This window comes from Miniopterus schreibersii (genome assembly GCF_964146895.1).
Source record: "Miniopterus schreibersii genome assembly, chromosome: 11".
Taxonomy (NCBI): Eukaryota; Metazoa; Chordata; class Mammalia; order Chiroptera; family Miniopteridae; genus Miniopterus; species Miniopterus schreibersii.
Window position 1 is genome coordinate 56,873,622 of NC_138111.1, and position 16,996 is coordinate 56,890,617.

Here is a 16,996-nt window from a genome sequence, read left to right on the forward strand (position 1 = left end):
TTCTGCTGTTACCATCTGTCCTGGTGGTAGCCCTGCTTTCTAAAACACAGGGCTCTGAGGAAGCACCTGCCCGCCTGGGCATGGCAAGGGCCCCATCACACTCTGAGGCAAGACTTAGAGAAATTTAGAAGCATGACTGTGGATTTCGTTGGCTCTTGTTTTTGCCTTTCAGCATCTGGAGGGCACGCTTGCCTCCCCACGTTTACAGCCTGACTTTACTGACTCGTCCTAAAGTGGAGTGTAGAAGCGATTTCTAATGAGGTGGTTGCTGTTGTAAGGCAAGACTTTTTGCCCAGTGGCTGCTTGTTTCACAATATGAGGCATTTTATTGTCTCTTCCTGTTTTCCTTCTGTTGCACCCAGTCACTGCTGAGTTCTCCAAGGTCACTGTCTTGGGGGAGACCAATTATATGACCTTTCTATCACCCCAAACTACTAACTGTCCATGCCAGGCAAGGTCCCCCCCAGGCAGAGGATTCCAGCAATTTCTACACATGATTTTTCTCCCCTTCACCATCAGTCATGATTGTTAGCATTGAAAGGAGTCCAGTTCACCATATTTTATAATGCACGAATTAAAGGAACGACCGGCCCTGGCTGGGTGGCTCAGTTGGAGCATTGTCCCATACACCAAAAAGGTTGTGGGTTCAATCCCAGTCAGGGTGCAGATGGGAGGCAGCCGATTGATGTTCCTTTCTCACATCGATGTTTCTCTCTCTCTCTTTCCTTCCCTCTCTCTAAAATCAATAAACATATCTTTGGATGAAGATTTAAAAAAATAACAATAGTAAATAAAAGGAACAACTAGATCTATAAACTGGTGCCCCCATTATATTAAGTTAAAAAAAAAAGAATAATAATAGGATCTTTTAAACTGCTTCGGTCACTATCGGAAATAATCTCAGGGTGCAGCTAGCAAACATCAGTGAGGATATGAGGGTAAGAAATTTTCTTTTGAACAGTGGCCTTTATCAGGGATGCTTTGCAGATAAGGATTTTTTTTTTTTTTTTACAATGAGAAAAATCCAACCAAAAAGTGGAGATTAAAAAAAAGGAGAGTGTAATTCTTAGTCCAAGTGTTTTCTGCAGAATGCTGTCAACAGGTTGGCCTTTTGTGTCTGATCCCCCAGCTTGATTCTGCTTGAGGAATGAAGACATCCAGAATTTTTCCTGGGTCTGCCCCCAAATTCCTTTGTCACTTGGTGCTGTCATCTGCCAAGTGAGGATGCTGGATTGATCCCTAGGGGTCCAGATATCCGCCCTCCGGAGAGAATGATTTTCTCGCTGGGATCGGGAGGGGTTGCGGGCTGGGGTGAGTTTTACTCGTGATGCTGGCTTACTCATCAGGAAAGTCCCGCTGTAAACAGTGCCCAGGGATTATGTCAGGTTATTCCCCCTCCCCAAGGCACAGCCCTGCCTTGGGCTTCCCCTCCGATGTCATATGTGGTGTTACTTTTTCTCACCCTATAAAGCACAGGCCGGAGGTTCAGGTGGGCTCTCATATCGGTTACATCACCATTGCAGCCTCTCGGGCGGGGCGTGGATTCTTCATAGAAATGGGAGTTTTATGGTAAAGATTACACAGGGTGCCTTTCCTGAGGGTTCTGTCAGCTGCTGTTTTAAACCCTTGCTCTTCTCTCCTGCCCAGCTCTTTCACTCGGCTGAGATTGTACCTCTTTACAAGAAAGAAAACCTCAGCTGTTCCTTCACTCTTCTTTCACCCTTTACTTGCACCCCTCTTCCCTGTCATCTTCCTGCCAATAGCTATCCTGGCCTTGGGGGCCCCCACTCCCTGTAGGAGGCAAACTCCCCCTGCAGCCTGGCCTGTTACCCCACCGGGTAGCCTCACTGTGAAGAAAAATGCTGATGAGCTCCCAAGTTTTGAATTCCTAGTGGGTGCCATAGATCAATCCCGTTTGCCACATATAAGGGTAATTTCCCCAGTTTATAGTTGAAGAACCTTGAGCTCAGAAATACTGGTCATTTGCTGGTAGGCCGACCTGTGGGGTTTGAATTCCGGTTAGTCTCCAAAGCCGATGACCTCAACCACCGCTCACACACACACTTGCAGCTCCGCCCTTTCCCGCAAGAGCCACACTAGCTGCAGGACAAGGTCCCGAAGATACCTCATACTTTGTATTTAAGATTAAATTATTCCCTTTGGTTGTCTTCTAACCCCACAAGCTTGGGAGAGCTTGGCCTCCCTCTCCCAGGTTCCCCATGCTTTACTTAGTGAACTAAGTTGGTGAGCCTGGCCCTGCCGTGCCCCCCCCCCCATGGTCGTCCCTGGGGAGCTGTCAGCCTCCATCCAGTCAGTCTCTGAGTCTGGCCCGTGCCCAGAGTCCCGCCCTCACTGTTCTCTGTCACCACTGCCCTCATTTGAGTCATTTGACTCCCCTCAAAGCCAGTTTCCATACTACTCACTGGAACTCTAACAGAAGCAAAGATACAGTCAGAAGGGTGCTGGAAACAATACCGGCTACCTTCTGTAGGGCCTCCCCCTCGAATCCGACCCTCGGGGTGTAACTGAGCAGAGATGGCACCAGCTAACACCAGACTTTCCCATTAACAGGGTAGTTGGGGAGGAGGAACATCCCAATTCTTCACTCAGCTCTTCCTGTAATTTGATACAGTTTTTTCCTAATTCCTTTTGTCATTGATGCTGATGATCTTTGGCATGTACTTAAAAATGTCACGTTTGGGGTGGTTTCTTCCATTATCCCTCTCATTTTCCTCTGCCCAGTAAAATATTAATGTTTATTATTTGGTTACATCTGTCTTCTGAACATGAAGACGTTATTTCTAGGTAATTCTGAAGGGAAAGGAAATATTGAGCTCTTCCCACGTGTCAGGTGTTGTTGGGCCCTGGATTAATAACCTTCACATACCTATTGTCTGTGGTGATGGTTAGAACTTTTTTTAAAGGAGATCTGACTCACGCAAGTTTAAAATGTGCATGCCTTTCCAACCAGCCTTCCCCTTTTGCACTTTGCAATCCTATGAAAAGCACCCAACAGCATTTTTCTAGCCCCAAGTACCAGGATGTGGGTATATTGTTAACTGAGTGAGCCGCCTGAGGCAGGGGCTGACAGTCATCCTGTGGGGTGCTGCACAGCTGTACATAGAATTTGTTGAAGCTTCATGTGGTGACCTGGAGCGGTGTCCCTGACACTTCACAGTGAAAACAGAACTGACACCAATACATGCTTTTATAGTCCGTAGTATGTTCCTGGTGCTAATTATTACACTACTAGGCATCCCACGTGGTTACCTTAATTTCCCCTTTTACATGTGAGGAAACTGAGGCCCAAAGAAATGTTTACTCACCACCTGTGCCAGAGCCAGGATTTTGTTCTTGTATTGCTGCTCCGCGTGCTCCATATTTCTCAACACCTGATGAAAAATAGGCAATGTGAAGGGAAAACTATTACCTGTTTATTGAGCAGCGTTCCCTTGTTGGAATATAAACATCAGTTGGTTTCTCTCCTTTCCTGAGCAGTTAGGGGCATTCGTTAGATCAGGGAGTAGAGGATCTTAATGATGTTGGTCCAGATTCATAACCTTTCAGTCCCTTTTGGTTAATAGAACAGACTCATCCCATTTCTTAATTTGCTGCCATTCTTTCCAAAACTCCTTCTGCTTTCCCTGCTGTAGTTTTAAACTCTTTTCCTTTCCCTGAGTGCCCTTTGTACCCTGAATTCCTGACCCGAATCTTTGAGGATTTGACCTTCACTTATATGCATGCTCTTGACAGTGTGGTCCATAAATGTGTGTGTGCACACCCACACAAATACACACCTAGGAACTTAGGAGGCTCCTTCGTCCTGTTAATCTTGAAGTTATGCAAAGTGCCTAGGGTATAAATATTCTTTTGTTCTAAGCAGTTGGTGACTTGGCCTTAAATTTTTTTTGCCATCTCCACCCTTTTATATACTTTTGAAAAAATTTAAAATGTCTTTGGTGTTCTGACTAAAATGCTATCCAGCACTTTATCTGTGTCTTAAAGTGTTTTAAGAGTAATATGTGTTTGTGATAAAATGAAATGTAAATAGTATAGGAAGGTAGATAGTGAAAATCAAAACTTTCCTTTGTTTCTGGCAGGTGTGTGCCTTGCTACAGCCCATTGAAGGGCAGTTCGGTGAGATCTTTCCATCAAACTTGATCATGTACATGTACCCTTGGTTCTCGAACTTAATTTGTTCCAGAAGGCTATTCGAAAACCGAAGCATTTTTCCCATTAAAAATAATATAAATTGAATTAATCTGTATCAGATCCCCCAAATGATTCCTTGTTTTAACCTTTTTTATATATAGTACATGTCTAATGTACTACTTAATCTATAAACACTTTAAAAACAAAAAGGGCATGAAATGTAAATGAAAATTTAACAAAAGAAGTGAAGTGTACACTAAAAAATGAAAATTTAATAATAATGAGCAATAACAAAATCAAAAACCATGAAAACATTCACAGCACAGTTTCCAGAGATGTTAACAGCAGTAAACAGACTCATACTGATGCATTCACTTCTTTGTCACCTGAGAGACATGTGACTGATCATATAGGTATCAGCGTAAAAGGATTGTTGGGTTGAGAAGTGAATTGTTCAAGACAGGAGACATTTGATAACCGAGGTTTGACTGATGTGGGCATTTACCCAAACAGTTCCTTTTCTTGGTTTTTTAGAAACACATGCATTACGGAGCTCATACAGAGATACTGTTGTAACATTTTCAATTCCTTTATTGTATGATAATTAAAATACTGGTCTATCCATGGCAGTCTATGCAGCACTTCAAACAAATCGCGTAGATTTATATGTGCTGGTATAGAGAAGTCTAGTATTAACTGTATTTCAGTTAACATTTGTATGTCCTGTTATCTTTGTGTGAACATACCTTTTGGATAAATGGCCAGCAGTAGAACCATTGGGCATGAAGGTGGCAGTGACAAACTTGCCCTCAGAGCTCAGGCTTTAATGTCAAGAGGGGTGGAAAAGTTATTTTGTTTGGTTTCTAAAAACTGAGCTTGTCTCTATCCATAGACATTACTATTTGAGTATTTTTTAAGCCATGCAGGTAGAATCATTTCCCCTAAACCAGGCTTCTTATGAGCAAGCCGCCAGCCAACGTTGCTGCTTAACTAATTGACTCACGCTCCTGCTTGCTGAGGCTTGTGGACAGCAGAATTTGCATCAAGAGTCATGATCCAGAACAATCCACCAGTCTGTCTTTCTCTGGGCTTTGTGTCCCCGCTGTCTGAAAGTGCCCAGTGCTCTCTCCTGGGTCTTGAACTCATTTTACCTGTCAGGACACACCAGAGAGAGGAAAGGAGAGGGAGAGAGAAAGATAGAAACATCAATAATGAGAGAGTCATTGATCGGCTGCCTCCTGGACGCCCCTGGCTGGGGATCGAGCCTGCAAGCCGGGCACGTGCCCTGACGGGGAATCGAACCCCAATCGCCTAGATCCTAGGTTGACGCTCAACCATTGAGCCACGCCCGGCTGGCCACAGTGTCATTTCTGCTTCTTCATGCTTCCATGAGCAGTGTTTTTTTTGTACACTAATCTTAGTGCCATGCGGGTTTTCCAGAAATACTAGTGCTGAGCACTTGCTTTGTGTGCTCTTATACAGTCTCCACCTAGACCATAGCAGGTGGGTAGAGCTTTTTTTGTTTTTAGTATACAAAGCCACTGTATTAACATGATTTAAAAAAACATCTGAATCCTACAGATAACATCACTGTTTACATTAAAGATCTTATTTTTAAAGTTAGGGACATAGGCTTTCTTTTTAGGTGGGTGGTATTAATTTCTCATTTTAAATATGAGAAAACTGATACAAACTGAGGTGAAGAGAGGTCAGGATGACTTTCTAGAGGCACACAGCTGGTGAGTGGGAGGGAAAGCCTACCGGATCCGTCAGTCCCTCAAGTCCAGTGGATGTCCCACGCTAACAGGGAGGTGAAATTAGCAGTCACCTTGCTGAGCGGGGAGAGTTACTATTAAAGCAAGAATTGGGGATAGACCTTCATCATCAGTTTTTATTACTGCAGAATCCATAACTGAATTAACTATCTTAAGCCATACAAGCATGTGTATTAGTTTCCTATTGCTGCTATAACAAATTACCCCAAACTTAGTGACTTAAACAGTACAAACTGATTATCTTATAATTCTGTAAAAGTCTAACATAGATCTCACTGACTAAAATCAAGATGTGAGCCAGGCTGCATCCCTTTCTGGAGGCTCAGGGGAGAACGTTTCCTTGCACTCTGCCACCTGCATTCCTTGGCTTGTGGCCTCTTCTGTGTTCAATGCCAGCAACGATGGGTTGAGTCCTTCTGGCGTCTCATCACTCTGGCATCTGTGCTTCTGCCTCCTTCCACATGTGAGGACTCTTGTGATGACATTGAGCCCATCCAGTTAATCCGGGATAATTTCTCTATTTTATTGTCAGCTGGTTAGCAACCTTAATTCCATCTGTAGCCTTAGTTCCCCTTTGCCATGTAAGATAATGTATTCACAGGTCCTGGTCATTAGGATGTAGATACGTTTGTGTGTGGGTGAGGGGTGCATTCCGCCTGCCACCAAGTGCCACTTGACCACTTTCACAAGTCAGTAGAACAGCTGGCACTCCTAAACTCTCTTGTCCTTGGTCTGGGTTGCTTCCAGGAGGAATGTGACCCTTTTCGTTCTTGTCAGCCACAGCTGGAACACAGCTGCCCATCAGGTCCAGCCAGTGTGAGGCGAATTGAACCATGAGCCCAGGAATAAATTTCAGTTCTGTCTCTTGGTGGAAGGAAGAACATTGAGGGCCCCCTTTGTCAGGAAAAGGTGCCCACCCAGCACCGTTGCAGACGCTATCTGCAGGTTACTTCCATTGCCCTACTCCATATGCTTGCTTCTGTTGCACCTGCGACCATCTCTGATGCGATTTGAGAAAATACTGTGTGTCAGGTGCTGGGCCATTCTCAAGGCAATAGTGGCAATAGCTCTTTGCACCAATTATTACTGATCCCCAAATGCACACATCTGCCATATAAAATAGAGATGTTATTGCATCGAAGTCCACAGGGATGTAATTGCTGGAGGTTTTTGTGGCCCTGTTTTCATGTTTAAACAAGGGTGGTAGTGCAGATGTTGCTGTTACTTGCCTTATGAAGAAAGAACTCAGGGAGATTAAGTAATTTGTTCAGGACCACACAAAATTTAGTAACAAGGTCAAATCAGGTACAAAATTACATTTCCATTGTTTTCTTCATGTCACTGAGAACACTCAGCATGAGAGTGAACTAGAAGAGCTGTATTTTTTAATCCTCACCTGAGGATATTTTTTCCATTGCTTTTGAGAGAGTGGAAGAGAGGGAGAAACACTGATGTGAGAGAGACACATCGATTGGTTGCCTCCCTTATGTGCCCCAGTGAGGGCCAGGGATCTAGCCTGCGGCCGAGGTACATGCCCTTGACCGGAATCAACCCAGGACCCTTCAGTCTGCAGGCTGACACTCTAACCACTGAGCCAAACGGGCCAGGGCTGAAAGAGCTGTTTTGGCTGGAAATTGGCCCCATCAGGTGACTGTCCCCACTGTTGTGGGACTTGCCTGACAAGTTTATTCCTGGCATTTTGCTCAGTTTTTAAAACTTTCCTTTCTCTAAATAAAAGCCCTCAGAGGGAGAATAAGAGAGCGATTTAACTTTAGATCATTAAGCCTTTCACTGAATGCGTTGACACTTCAGTTAGTCATACAAAACACCACAAATAAGTAGGCCCACTGTGCAAAGAGGTATTTCTCACCTCCAGCTTTCTTTCTAGGACCTTGACAGTATATTCAGTTCTGGAACTATTACAAATACTGAATTTAAAGTCTTTATTTCTTCCTGGGGCTACCAGCTTCACTTGCCCCTTATAAGATGAGGTGTTCTGATAGCCCCATCCTCAGCCACAGCTTGTCCTTGGTGCTGGCTTCCAATTCTGTCTCTAGCCCAGACCTCATTTTGAGCTGCTGTGGGATATCTGGACTTCATGGTTGACTTAATCCCCATAAAGCCCTTGTGGGTGGGTGGATAAACACTATATTTTATTATTGGAAAATGGAGAATCAAAAAGACATGGCAATTTGTCAATAAGTATCACATATTTATAGCTTAACGTAAAGCATGAATAATACATGTTATATCTTAAGGTAAAAGTTCAGAACAAAGAGAGGGGTGATTAGGCGAAGGAGGGGATAGAGATAAAAGAGAAGACAGAGAGAGATAAGATGGGGGTGCTATAGAGTGGATGTCTAGTGGGGTCTAGCAAGTGAAGGTTTTAGTCACGGTTGTAAGTAGAGCTGTTACTAATACTTGACTCATCGAAGCCTGGAACCAAGCCAGAGCTAGAATACGTGGCATCATTTTATTGGTCAGTTTTACAGAAAGAAAAGCCTCTGATCACTTGGGCTGGGACAGTCATTTGACCTTTTCTTCAACCCATCTGGAATTGCTTCGGGGTTAAGTTAGCCTTTTCTTTAAAACACGGACAGGGTCGTCTTCATTCCTCCATGTCACTGAGGTCACATCTTTGAGTGAGGTGGCCTTGGCCTGCTAGTGTCAGGGCTCACTACGTGGCAAACGGTGGGAGTAACAGGATAATTTTGGGAGGTAGACGTGCCTGTTTCTCAGTGCTGTTCCCCACTCTCCCGTCCCCAGAAGTAGGCATTAAGTGGCCGTCTTCCCCTGCACTCCCTTCTAGGAAAGGTGAGGGCTCTCTTTCCTGTGTTACTCATGAGTTCAAGTTTACAACAATGTCATGGACTCAGAAAGTAACTTATTCTGAAAATTTCTGGTGAAACGCTGGGCAGCTTGCCACTGGATTAGTTTTATCCTCTTTTTGCAAATTAAAAAATGTCTTACGAAAAAGTGGAACTGAGAGACTTCAGAACTAATTACAGCAGGTAGAGGAATGAGCCAGCAAGGCAGCAGAGAGCTAGATTTCTGGACTATGCTGCTTTCTTGCGTCAATGGCATGAAAAATTCGGTTGGGGGTGGAGAGGAGCAGTTACTCTCAGTTTGAAAACGTGACAATCAGATGCAAGAAGAGGGCTTTTTATGGATCTGAAACTAACAAAGCAACTGTTTTTTCAAAAAGGAAATTTTTGTGGACATCAGGGAAATTTGCATATGGTCTGTGTATTAGCTGATACTGAGGAAGTAAATGTTATTTTTTATTAATGTGTTAATGACATTTGTTGCAGTGGAAATAATCCACATATTTTGGTCCATCTGAAGTAGGGATGAAATGACAACGTCTGAGATTTGCAGCCATGGAAATGCTAGCACATAAAGCAAATTTGACAAAATTTTGGAAATTGTTGAATTGAGGTGGTGGATATCAGTGGTGTTCACTATACAGTCCTCTATATTTACAATGATTGGGAAATTTCATGTTGACATCTTAAGTGTTTGACCTGCCCTCCTGAGCCCAGAGTTGAGTTGTAGCTAAAATCCAGTGTGGTTATCCTATCTCAGCCACCAGACCACAGACACTTACATTCCTTTTGGAAAGTATGCTGCCACCAACCTGGAGCCAGGGAAGCCAAATACCATCCTGAAGCTGCTTTTTTACCATTGCCTTCAACTTACCCAGAGCTATTGATTCTGGAGGGAGGACCAAGATGTTGACCTAGATACAGTTGATTTTCACCAGCCCCCAGCAAAATGGAGAGATGGCCTTCTTTATTATTTTTTTAAATATGTTTTTACTGATTTTAGAGAGAGGAAGGGAAAGAGAGAGTAATCAATGTGAGAGAGAAGTATCGATCAGTTGCCTCCCATATGTACTCCGACCAGGGATTGCAACCCATAACCTGGGTATGTACCTTGACCGGGAATCAAACCAGAAACCTTTTAGTGCAGGGGACCATGCCCAACCGAGTCAAGTGGGCCAGGGCAAGATGACCTTTTTTAAAACAAACAAAACAAACCCTTCTTACTTTATTTTATAGGACCGCCATGAGGCCTCAGACCTTCTATGATGGGAGTCACCCCTGTGCCAGAGGAGTGTGCCATATCCCAATGGCTGAGCCGTTCTGCCCCAAAACAAGAGAGGTTTGTAATCTTTCTGGAAGGTACACCAAAATAAATCTTAAGGGCTTGGGATGGCATCTCGTTAGACTAATTGGCTAATAAGCCATACTTCTGCTTCCCCTCTCAAGTGTACTTGCTATGCAAGATTTGGTGAAAGTTGCTTCCCTTTGCTAAGAACGCCTCCACTACTGTCATTTGTGAACTAAATCTCTTAAAGTTGCAGCCTACCTTTTTTATAAGTTTTGATTTTGCCATCAGGATACCTTTTACATAATTCAGTATAGATTAACATATTAGAAAAAGAGTATAGTCTGGAACCAGATTACTTGATATCAAATCTCTGCTCTTCAGCTTAATAGCTGTGTGTCACTGGACAAGTTAGTTAACACCTCTGGGCTTCAGTTTCCTCATTTGTAAAATGAAGGTAATGACTACGTGTACATTGTAGAGCTGTGGGAGGGATAAAAGAGTTAATACTTACAAAGTGCTTTGAATGCCTTTTAGTATTTTGGCTGCCTGTTTGGATTTGTTTCTATGTATTAGATAGATCTGCTAGGACTCCCAGTCTTTTGGATGGCCTCTGGTGCAGGCCAATGTCAGACGCTGTTTGTGACTGACCTTGAGTACCCTGTTTGAGGCTTTCCACACTTCATAACTTGTGGTTCCCTCTGCTGGGGCTGGGTGTGTTTGGAAAGCACCAAGGTGCACACCCAGGTCTGCTTTTCCAAGCCCTGGGTCCAGAAGCAAATCAGGCAAAGACTCCAAGCATCCAGAGGCTGATTGTTATTCAGAGTCTTAATGAGCCTCAGGCTGTAGAAAGTTCACTCAGTGGCATGAGAGGTTTTCAATGGGTGGGGCAATTGCTTCCCACCCCCAGGCAAAGGCTGCTTGGATGGTAAATGTCTGCCTGGGAAAGATGTCCTCTGCGTATGCGGTAATGACTCAGCACAGGAATCCAGATAGCTGCCCTCTGAGCTCTGTCCCCCAAGCCAGCATTCCTGAATTCTCCTCACACAGCTGTAGTCCACTTTGCCCTCAGGGTGAGCGGTTAAACACAAAACTTTGTGTGTTGGCCTTTTAAGAGGGTGCCTGCATTTCCCGCTATCTCTCCCTGGCAGACAGAAACCCTGCTGCTTTTCTCAGTTCTGGTACTTTGGACTGGGAAGCCCAATTTGAGATTTAGGCCCCAGAGTTCTCAGTGTGAACACAGAATTTTTATGTGCAAATAGAGAGTTTCTGGAAAGTTGACCAGAAAGCAGAGGGTGAACACAGCTGAGATACACCTCCAGACCTTCAGCTGCTGCCTGTGGGAGCCCAGTCAGCCCTCTTGTGCCTCTGCACTTCCTACCAATCTCTGGTCTCCACTTTTTGTCCTTGGTTATGGGGGTGCTATCCAGCTAGTCTTCAGTTGATCATTCAGGCTGGTTTCTCTGTATTTTAGTTGTAAATTCATTTTGGTCCCGGGAGAGTGTCAATCCTCAGCTAGTCTTCCCTTGGAAACATACATCTGCCCACATAATAAATTTTCTCTCTAGAGGAAACTAGATGTTTATAAAATTCTTGTTCATTTCAAAATGGGGCCAGTTTGGGAAGAAATAGACTAGGAAAAGAATATCATGTTAGTAAGAAATTTAAGGTTTTGACTCAGACAGAAAATAGTGACTTAAAATATTAGGATGGAGGTGGGTGGTGGAAATGCTAGTAATATATATAGAGCACATGTAAATGTGGTGACTGCCTGATAGTTGCCAGTATTAGAACTTGCCTTTTATGGACAGCGGTTGGTTGTGCCATATCCTTCCATTTGTGTTAAAATATGTGTGTATATTTGTAAAGAGATGAATATGATAATTTTTATGTGCACATAGAGAGTTTCTGGAAAGTTGACCAGAAAGTGGTGGTTTCCCTTGTGGCGGTGAACTCTGTCACGGGCATGGGTGGAAGAGTAATACCATTTTGTTCTCTGCAAGTTTTACTCATTCCAAAAATATTGTCACTTCTAGTCATTTTAGGAAATAATTACATATACACTTTTTGAGAATCCTGACCCATGAAATCTAATATTTGCCTGGTGATCTAATATTGCTAATATATTTGTGACAATGGTGGTAGATTCAGGAATTCCATTATGATTACTCAAGTCATGGAAATGCAAGCTTCTTAGCCTCAGGCCCAGAAATCTCTAGCCTGTCGTTTGTGTTCCTGGGACCTTACGGTGATGGCGTTATCCAAGCGGCGAGGCCCCGGGGTTGATCACTGTGGCCAGTCTGCATCCAGGAGCCTCTGCTTCCTCTTCCTCCGTCACAGCCCCACCTCCCAGGGTGATGGTGGGGACTTCCCTGCCACAGGCCAGCGGCATGGGGTAGCTGTGGTCCTCCTTCACTCGTCTCTACAAGTACTCCGAAGGTTGACCAAGATGCACAGCTTGGTTATTTGGGATTTTTTAAGACATTTAATGAAGATAGGACTAGGCTGGTTGTATATTAATTTTTTTATCTTCACCCAAGGATATGTTTTTATTGATTTTAGAGAGGAAGGGAAAGCGAGGGAGGAAGGGAGAAATAAAGAGACAGAGAAAGAGAGACAGACAGAGAGAGACATCGATGTGAGAGAGAAACATCGACCAGTTGCCTCCCATATGGTCCTGGACCAGAGATCAAACCCTCAACATACATATGTGCCCTGACTGGGAATTGAACCCACAACTTTTTCATGTACAGGACGATGATACAACCAACTGTGTCACCTAGCCAGGGCTTGTGGTTATATATTAATTTTGAAAAAAGGGGGGGGGGGCATGATTTAGGCCCTTGCATTTATAACCTGTACTCTTTGGGGAAAAGGTTTGATTAAGCATAGTCTTATTTTCAGCATTTATAGAGTAAATAAACATGATGTAGCATCAACTATTCATTGTCTGTGGCTTTTCATGGTTCCAAACCTGGGGTTGCCAAGGCTCCTGTTAAAATTCTTTCTCCCATTGTCATAACGTAGTATAAGTTATTTATTCAGGAAATAGATTAATTTACTTATATGGTTCAGACATGAGCAGGCAAGACTTTCCTTAGATTGTAGCCTTCTATTAACTTTGAGTCACTCCGTTTTATGTACATATGGTATTCCAGGAACCTTTGCCAGTTATTTCCCGAACCTGTAGAAGCTGCTAGTGCAGTAAACCCTCACTTAACCTTGTGCATAGGTTCTTGGAAACTGTGACTTTATGCAAAATGATAACAAAACCAATTTTTCCATAGGCTGAGATAACAAGAGTTAAGTTCTTGTGGCATATTTCTGGTGACTGAAACATCACCAAACTTCTAAACATAAGTATCTAAAACCTTTCTAATATTAAACATTGAAATAAATGTGAGCTACACATACATTTATGAAAGATGAATAAAAGCAAGTAAGGTAAGTATTTTCCCACCCACTTATTGCAGTTCAGGGTCACCGGTGGCTGGAGCTTATCCGGGCAGCTCAAGGCACCAGGCAGGGCCCCTGGACTGGACGCCCTTCCGTCACAGGGCGCATCACACACTCGCACTCACGTGCATCCTTGGGATGTGGGAGGAAACCTGGGTACCCAGAGAAAACCCGCGTGGAGATGGAGGGAACATGCAGGCTCCACACAGGCAGTGGCCCATTGGGAATCGATTCTTTTCCCTCCAGTGTTACAACGAAGTGCCAAAATGACATCATTTAAGGGCCTGCTATGCTGCTAATGGATAGAAGACCAATTTAGCATTTATATGTTTACAATGTGTCTGACACAATTCTGTGCTATCTTTAACTCATTTAATCCTCACGCTATCTCTTGAGTTATATACAATATTATTCCCATTTACAGGTTAGTAAAGATATACAAAGGTTAAGTGAATTTTCAGCAGTGCTTAATTAACAGTCAAGTTTAAAAGACTTTTTTTTAATTAAAAAGGAATGTTGAAGCACAGGCTAAGAAAAAAATGAAATTAATTAATAACCTGAAGATCAGATGTGCATTACTAATTAGACACTGGAAAAGGTGATCAAACTTTTCAGTAATGTTTCTAAAACCCACGCATGGTCTTGCTACTAAAGGGAAGCTAAGATAAGTTTGTCCCCAGACAGAAAAATGTCAGCATGGCCTCATTCTGTTTTCACTATATGTCCTTGGGAAGGCAACAGGCAAAAGAGATTATGAAGAAATGACTTTCTAACCAAAAAAAAAAAAAAAAGCTTTTACAGAAGTCTTCAGACTTTTTACTAAAGAGCAATGAGAATGAGTTTCTCGGGAGCTTGGAAAGCACTGTCAGCTCTCTCTTTGAGGAGATGTGAGTCAGCAGTGCCTCCTGAGCTGAGCCTGGAGGTTAAGAGCTTGAACTCAAGTCCTTGTTCACAGCCCGGCTTAGCCTCTTCAAGCTGTTAGGAAGTAAATGAGATTAAAGCATATAAACAAATTCCTGGTGCTTAGCAGCAGCTCCCTGTTTGCTCCTGGAGCTGTGAGCTGTATGTGCAGGGACTGGGGAGACAGGATCTGTGAGTGGTTGAGGGTCTGGGAAACTGTGATTCTCCCAGGTTTTCCCTGAGCGCCTGCAGCTATTAGCCTTTTATAGTAAAAATCTTTAATTAATCAACGTTTTAAATTTCAGAAGGAAAAAATGGTAAGCTGTACTTAGGTTTGTATGTTTTTAATGTTTTGGGTTTGTGGTTCCTTCTCTTCCAGGTCCTCATAGAAACTGCTAAGAAGCTAGGACTCCGGTACCACTCAAAAGGGACAGTGCTCACAATCGAAGGACCTCGGTTTAGTTCACGGGCAGAAAGCTTCATGTTTCGCACCTGGGGGGCAGATGTTATCAACATGACCACAGTTCCTGAGGTGGTTCTTGCTAAGGAGGCTGGACTTTGCTATGCAAGTATTGCCATGGCAACAGATTATGATTGCTGGAAGGAGCACGAGGAAGTGGTAGGTGGAATTCTCTCCCTTGCACGTATGGCCTAAGTTTCCGGGTGCCATGAGGGCCAGTAAGAGAGGATCTTATCTGTTTCATTCTATTGCATTAGTTCCAGAAAGTACCTTTCTACCAGGTTTTAAAGTCAACTTTTAATATACCATCGTTAGATATTACCAAGATATTTTCTATAGTCGCCTTTGGAAAGTAAGAACCAAGATCTTCATAGGAAAGAAGAAGGTACTTCTATCCAAGGATTAGCAGTGCACGGTACATTGTAGGCATGTGAGGATTCCCGGAACCACATTGAGACTTGGACCTTATTTTAAGGATAAAGGTCTTGGTTATAATTTCCTTGTGCTGTGCTACTGCTTGTCCTGGTTTTTTTGTTTTTTTTTTAATGGAAAAACTTACTGTTTCTTATCTCTTTCTGGTAAGTGGACTCTATTCCTATCTGTCTGTTTAACCTACTATTACTGGATACCATGCTTGGTGTAGGAGGATGACAGCGAACAAAACAAGTTTGTAAGGAGCCAACGTTCTTGGTTGCTTGCGGGCAGGGCGATGTTAGAGATTAAGCGAACCAGCATGAGAAAGCTCAGGATTATAAAGAAGTAGTGTGGTGAGATACAGGAGTGAGTCCAGTGGTCTCAACAGAATATTGGAAGCCTGGGAAGCTTCCTGACATGGTGGGAGAGGCGGGTGTGTTTGGGTGAGTGGAGAGGAGGCAGCGAGAGAGGCAGGGCCGTGGAGAGCGTGCGTTTCAGATGGGAGGTCAGTGAGGGGTTTTAGGCAGGAAAGGCAGCTAAGTCCAGCTGGAAATTAAGGGCACTGGACTGCTGAGTCAGGCTTCCTAAACAGATGCTTTCATTGTGGAAAACTTCGGACATCTGCCAAAGTAGAGAGCCTAGAATAACGAACCCCAGTTACCCATCACCCAGCTTCCAGTTATCGGCCATGGCCCGCTTTGCGTCATGTATATGCCCCCACCCACTCCTCTCTCCCCTGCCTTCATTATTCTGAAGTAAATATTTTTTATAAAGTCTTCTTTTAAAGAAAATATAATAAAAAATAACCACAGGGCCATTATTGTACCAAAAAATACTGATATTAATTTCTTAATATAATCAAATGTCTGGACTGTTCACATTTTCCCTCTTGTCTCATCATTTTCATCTATTCAAGTCAAGATCCCTTATAATCCATACATTGCATTTGAATAATGTCTCTTTTAACCTAATGTTCCCCTCTCTCTTTTCATCCCTTGCACTTTACTTAAAGAAACCAGATCGTTTGTCTTATTTTAAAATAGAGAAAGGGACAGAACTACAGTCAAGAAATTTTCAAGTAAGAAAAAGTATAGGGGTGGCTGTTCTGAGCACATTTAGAAGAGGTGACATCTTCTGCAAGGGGCCCCTTACCGTCACCTCTCAGAGCTGCTTGTCTCGCCATCCAGTTTCATGTGAAACGGTCGGATATTCTTGCTCTCTGTCCATCCATTTATATGGATGTGGGGTCATAGATGAACACAGGTTCTTTGTTCTGCGAGATGCTTTATCCTGACTCCTCAGTGTAATTAACTACAAGGAAGCTTTTTTTTTTTAAAAATTAATTAATTTTGTAAGTTTCTTTATCTTTATTGTTGAGAATATTACAGATGTCCCCTTTTTATCCCCACTGATCCCCTCCACCCCACATCCATCCCACCTCCAGGCTTTCCCCATAGCGATGTACGTGTCCATGGGTTATGCTTATAAACATATAAGTTCCCTGATTAATCTCTCCTCACCCACACCCCCCTTTCTGTCTTCCCTCTGAGATTCCTCAGTCTGTTCCAAGCTTCTGTGTCTCTGGATCCACTTTGTTCATCAGTTTATTTTGTTTATTATATTACACATATAAGTGAGATCATGTGGTACTTGTCTTTCTCTGACTGGCTTATTTCACTTAGCATAATACTTTCTAGTTCCCTGCATGCTGTGCTAAAGGTTAAAAGAT

At 43.2% G+C, this 16,996-nt stretch overlaps 1 protein-coding gene across 1 annotated transcript in view; it reads left to right on the plus strand.

Annotated features, from left to right (window-relative positions):
- MTAP (methylthioadenosine phosphorylase) overlaps nucleotides 1–16,996 on the plus strand; it is a 40,585-nt gene that overhangs the window by 17,563 nt on the left and 6,026 nt on the right. The window contains exons 5-6 of the mRNA XM_081151343.1: nucleotides 9,989–10,091; nucleotides 14,773–15,012. Coding sequence (XP_081007469.1) covers nucleotides 9,989–10,091; nucleotides 14,773–15,012 — 343 coding nt within the window. The remainder of the gene's footprint in view (nucleotides 1–9,988; nucleotides 10,092–14,772; nucleotides 15,013–16,996) is intronic.